The 6,215-nt window shown below is 41.2% G+C and overlaps 1 protein-coding gene across 1 annotated transcript; it reads left to right on the forward strand.

Moving 5' to 3' along the window:
• The first annotated feature begins 1,062 nt into the window (after window positions 1–1,062).
• On the forward strand, window positions 1,063–5,951 carry apol (apolipoprotein L). Its single transcript, XM_015940817.3, has 4 exons — window positions 1,063–1,116; window positions 1,823–2,278; window positions 2,362–2,475; window positions 4,006–5,951. The coding sequence occupies exons 1-4, from the start codon at window positions 1,109–1,111 to the stop codon at window positions 4,940–4,942; spliced, it is 1,515 nt and encodes a 504-aa protein (XP_015796303.3). The 5' UTR covers window positions 1,063–1,108; the 3' UTR covers window positions 4,943–5,951.
• Window positions 5,952–6,215: the final 264 nt, after the last annotated feature.

The raw sequence follows: 6,215 nt of genomic DNA on the forward strand, positions 1-6,215 counted from the left end.
ACTACACTCCTCTCACTCAGCACCGAGTTCACTCAGCTATTTTCTAACGCTGAAGCCCAGAAACGGAGATTCTAGTCGCTCAGTAATGTGTTCACGACTGAAAGAGAAAGTTTTCCAACTAACGTCCAGACAGAGCTGATATAACTCCAGCGAGCAGCGACACGCTCAAACCAGCATGACTCTGTGGTTGCAGTAGTTTTTCCTCCCCGACACACAACAACGTGGTCAAGCTGCTCAGACATGTTCAGCAGCACAAACCTATGTGAGCACCTGTTGTCATCTAATGTTGTCATTATTATGATGAAGATGAACAAAACAACAGGAGTCTCCTCCTCAGCTCAGATCAACCCCATGATGCAGGTATCTGGCTGGAACAGGTGAGCATCACAGTAAACCAGTGGAACAAACTGAGCTTTCAATATGTTGGTTTTATGCTCTTTTTCTGCTCCAAAACATGAAAGTTAACAGGTGAGATGTTGCATTTTCATTTAAGATAAAATGTTATTTTTATTTTGTTGTTGGCCCGTGAGCAAAGATTTAACCTACAGTAAACAGGAAATGGAAAGGCTGCAGATAGATGAATAGAATAGAAAAGCCCTTTATTGTTCCTCAGTGGGGAAAGCTAGACGTCACAGCAGCGATGACACGTATTACAGGAGAAAAAAGGAGAATAAAAAATAAGAAAAATGAATAAACAAGAAAACATAAATCCTGAATAGATTTTAAAAATGCTGATTATACCACAAGTAATGAATGCCACTGATGCCTTTTATTTCAAACTGACTTGCTCGTGTGTAATTTGGTTATTCCACATTCAGTGTTAATGCAGAAATATGTTTGTTTCCAAATTTAAAGGTTCAAAATTGCATATATGTTGATAAAGAAAATGTGCAAATTTGCCGTCACTTTTTCAAAAAATATTAAGTTTGGCCCTCGACTCCGTCCCAGAGTTTCATTTTGGCCCCGTGTGAGTTTGAGTTTGACACCCCTGCTTCAGAGTGAAGGTCATTGGTTGGGCTGAGGACACACCTTAGTGAAATATACTCCTACCACGAAAATAGCAAAAGTGAAAGCAAGGATCATTTGTATTCAGGAACAGCAACAAGACATGGCAAGGTAAGTAAGCATGTGAAACTAAATTTGAGATAAACTGAGCCTCAAAGTCTTTATGAATTGGGATAAATTATGTTTCTAACACCTATGGGATACAACAAGAAAAATGTCCTGCCAGAATATATGTAGAGATGTGTCAGGTTAGATACAAACAGCGTGTTTCCTGTAATCAGCTCCTTCCAAAGGGCATTGTTTTAGATTTGGTTTTATCGTCACTGATAGACATAATTATATTTTGAAAACTGATAGAACAGGGCAGGAAATGTTAAAATAATGTAGAAAGGAACGTGAATGTGTTAAAAGGTGACTTAGAAAAAATTGTGAATTTATAAGTAGAATATTTTTCATAAGGGTCGGGAGGACAGAGCGTCAAAGTAAAAGTGAAAGAAAGAGAAGTGATGATGATAGTTGTTTCATCAAAGCCCACTATTGAAATGAAACGTTCTGAAGCCTCTCAGACCACAAACACACAGAAAGAAAATCTTTTTGCTTAATCTATTTTCGTTTTTGATCTTTTATTGTTCTGTTGTGTCTGGCATGTCATATCTGCTACTGTTTATTTTCACGTGGTTTTATATGTTGGGTTAGGCACATTGGGTCATCCATTATTGGCTGTATAAAAGCACATATTGAAAAAAGGTGGCGATGACGACGATGAAACCCTTTTTAAAAATTGTGTTATTTTAATAAAGAAATTGTTCTGTGTCAGAAATAAATTGCAGGAGGCATTGTGCAAATACATCTCAGATACCTTCAGCCTCATCAGCACAGTGAGGGGATTCTGTGAGTCATCTTCTAAATGGTTGGATGAAAGGAAGACAGCAGTAAAAAACATTCAGAGCAAAAATAATGTGGATGGAGTGTTGAAAGAAACTTTGAGAGGTCTGGAGAAGCTGGAAGACTTCCTGGATGCTGTGGAGAAGCTTGCAGTCACTTCCAAACACGTGTTCATGAATGGGAGAAAGAGACTACAACTGCCCAAGGATATCAGTCATGTTCAGTCTGTGATCATGGCCTCACAATGTGTCGGTCCTCTACTCCTGGTGTTCAAAAGAGATGCAAACATGTTCTTTCTTCCAAAAGAGCAGAATGTAGAAGTGCTGGCCAATCAGCTGGACAAATACATTCAGACCACTCAGAAAATCTGTCAGCAGTTTCAGGAGAGGTAAAGTCACAAAACGTTAAAAGCACCTCCCATAACTACATTTGTTTCCTGTAGGAATTAAATCCCTATTGTGTCTTTAACAGCCACATCAGTGACCTTACGATGAACAAAGACACCAAGGTCCACGTGGATGTCAGGTTTTCTGAACATGACCTACTAACGATGCTAGATCACATTAACCAGCTTGATGAAATCAGGTAAGAATCTCCTGCTGACAGGGGTAGTTCTAGGAAATGACCTTTGAAGGTCTAAGCCCCCACACAGTGAAAAACAGAGTGTTCATATTGCAGAGTCAATTTTATTAACCTAACAAATTTATAACTAATTAAAGAGTAAACCAGCTCAAAGGCCGAGTTAAAAGTCAGTGTTAAACTCTGCAGACATGCAGTGTTCATTTCTACTTTACAGGAAGTCTACTTAATTTATTTGCCTATTTCAGTGATAATTTAATCCAAAGTCAAAATCCATCTGTCCATCCATGCCCTTCTGCTTATCCAGGGTCGGGGCAGCAGGCTAAGCAGAGAAGCCCTAGCCTGACCAAGCATGCCAATGCTTCCTTACGGGAAACATTGGCATAGTAACGCTCCCATTCAAATAACCCCACCCCTGAGAATGCTAACCAAGCCAATCAGCGCTGAGCAGCATGTCACACACCGCAACATTCAGTTTCTAATAAACAGCAAAGAACGCATCTGAAGCTGAGTTCGCTGCGGCTCTTTCTTCTGTTCTAAATGACTTGGAGATGTATTTATAACAACAAGAAGGAGCGCTAAAAGCCTTTCTTCTAAACAAAGATGTTTATGACGTTGCCATCTTTGACTTCAGCTTAAAAACCACTGCGTCACGCGATACAGTCATCACTTCTGCCTTTTTTCTGATTGGATATTTTTGAGCTGGCTAGTCTCACCCCTCATGGTGCTCTCTGCCTCTGAGTACCTCAATTTGACTTCTGTGTAGAATAGACAGAGGGCAAGTCTGGCAGTCTGGTCTAGAGAGGCCCAGACTTCCCTCTCCCCAGCCACTTGGGCCAGCTCCTCCGGGGAAATCTCAAGACGCTCCCTGGCCAGCCAAGAAAAATAGTCCCTCCAATGTGTCCTCAGTCTTCCATTAGGTCACCTCCCAGTTGGGCATGCCCAGAAAACCTCACCAGGGAGGCGTCCAGGAGGTATCCTAACAAGCTAACTTGACTGGCTCCTCTTGATGTGGAGGAACAGCGGGTCTACTTGGAGCCCCTCTTGGATGACTGCGCTTCTCACCCTATCTCTAAGGGAGAGCCCAGCCACCCAGCAGAGAAAAATTATTTCGGCCACTTGTATCCATGATCTCATTCTTTCGGTCACTACCCAAAGCGCGTGACCATAGGTGAGGGTAGGAAACGTAGATCGACTGTTAAATCGAGAGCTTTGCCTTCCGGCTCAGCTCTCTGTTGACAGATCGATACAACGCCCACAGGAAAACTTTAGTTGTCACTTTTAAAATAAAAGCTGATTACAAAGTAAATGTGCCTTGGTTACTTACAGCTACTTATGCCAGTTTGCAGCTTTTTGTTTAGTTTGAAGGGTGCTGAGACGCCTCTAGAAACAGCCTCAAATAGCCACTGCTTGCTGTGCTTCACAATTTTATCATTTAAATGTTTTTATTTGGAACTGTTTGTTTCTAAATCTATTTTAAAAAGTTTAGATTGCCTACAAAATACCTCATCCTCAATTTTTTTTTTTTTTTACCAGGGAGAACGAGCACTTCCGTATGCTGTTCTTGTTTCAGGAAATTTCCTATGATGACTTCATGATGGAGTTTAAGGAGCGACAACCAAGGATGCTGCAGTCTCTAAACGATCTAGAGGAGTGTGCTGTTCAGTTAGACAGAATGAACACAGGGTCAAAGATCTCCAGCATAGCAGGAAGTTCAGTGGGAGCAGTGGGCGGTGCTTTGTCAATTGCTGGGTTGGCATTGATGCCATTCACAGCAGGATTGTCCCTGGGTCTGACTATCGGAGGGAAAGCGATGGGAATCACTAGTGGGGTAAATAATGCTGTCACCACATTCACAGGGATAGGAGTTAATAGAAAATATGAAACCAAAGCCAAGGAAGTCCTTGAAAGTTTGATGACAGAAATGACGAGTCTCCAGACATGTCTGGAGCAGGTGATCTTCCAGCCAGTAAACAACATAGAAGGCAGGCATATCGAGTCTTTGTGCACAGGATCTTCTAAGGTTGTTTCTGTTGGAAAAAGTGTTCATTCCCTGGCCAAAGATGTTTCTGATCTTAGATTGATAAAAAACAAAGATGTGATTGTAAGAGCTGGTGGGTGTGCAGGTGGCAGTACACGTTTGGCCTCCGAGACCCCAGATGTTGGCCAGGCAGCACTAAAAGGGACTCTAACCACTGCCAAGAGTATGAGAGTCGGTTTGATTGCCCTCAATTCTCTCTTCATTGGCATGGATATCTTCTACATCTGTAAAGAGAGCATTGATCTGGCTAAAGGAAGCAAGACCGAGGTTTCAAAGTTTATCAGAGCCAGAGCAGCTCTGTGGAGCTCAGAGATAGATTCATGGAAGAAGATCTATGACTCTCTGTGTCTGGCTCAAAGGGAATCAAAAAAGAAGAAAGCTGTCTTGGACAAACCATTTTATGTGAAGAACAAAATGTGTTTTCTCTTGTAAGACCCAGTGAGCAGATGGCAAACTGATAAGATGCCTAGATTGTGGAAAATAACATGATTAACAAAAGCTTTCTTTTTTTAATTATAGTAAATAAACTTAAGGTCAGAATAATAACTAAATGCCACAAGTCAATTAAAGGGATTTTTTACCCATTCTTTATTTGCAATGGACAAGTCTATATTTTGAGAATTGAACTAACAGAAAAATGTACTAAACTGAAAAGAATTACAAATCAAAGCTTACATCATCCTATAAAATTTTTCTAAACCTACATTTAAACCTCTTGTAACCTCAAATACATGTTGTCACCAGTGGATGATTAAACTATTTAAGTCAAAATGCTGTCATTTTAAACTAAACACAGCATTTGTCCCTTTCGAGTTCATGCAGCTTATGCACTCAATGCTAAGGCTACGTAAATGCGACAGCTCCCTGATCATTTATGTTTCCTCTGGCATGATGGGAAAAAGATCAGATTTACTGTTTGAGCATGTGTGGCTGTCACTGTGCTATGGCGTCAGAGCAAAGATGTGGAGAAATCTTGGGCACCTCCTCTCTTATAAACAAGGGCACCCACAGATGAAGACAGCATCTCCACTGATGAAAAGGATTACCAGCCAGTGCATGACTCCTCTTCCTCAAGGGGTGAGGATCAGGCAGATGGTGGTCAAGATCAATCAGATGAAGGCAGAGACTGTAGGAGATAGTGTCTGCCTCCTGATGCGAAGATTAGGTGGGTTCTGAAGACCACCATCTAATATGCCTTGGGATTCCCCCGGAGGAGGTGGCCCAAGTGGCTGGGGAGAGGGAAGTCTGGGCCACTAGGCTTAGGCTGCTGCCCCAGAGTGACCCAATCCGGATAAGCAGATCATAATGGATGGATTTTTATACCTACCTTTTCTTTTTTTGTATATCTTGTTTTTCTTTTATCTGTGTGCCAAATGCACCATTTGAGAGCCTTCCAATTTTATCGCAACCTCACGCAGAGGCAATAAAAGCTTTCTGATTCTGAGAAAAGTGATTATTTTTCCTTTGTCATGTTCTGTATAACCAAATAAGACATTATTTTACCATAAGGAAGAATGCAGGTAAAGGCAGTTTGCATTGTTAATAACAAGTTTTTGAAGATAGTGGTTCATAGAAAAAAAAAAAACAGGGGAGATGAGATGCGCATATGTGACGGCTTCTTCTTGTCCGTCCAGGGTTATTGGAGTTTTTCTTTTTTTGTTGCCTCAAATCACCGCACACATACAATCAGGCCACAGACACAGGA

This window comes from Nothobranchius furzeri, chromosome 5, assembly GCF_043380555.1.
Source record: "Nothobranchius furzeri strain GRZ-AD chromosome 5, NfurGRZ-RIMD1, whole genome shotgun sequence".
In the NCBI taxonomy this organism is placed as follows: domain Eukaryota; kingdom Metazoa; phylum Chordata; class Actinopteri; order Cyprinodontiformes; family Nothobranchiidae; genus Nothobranchius; species Nothobranchius furzeri.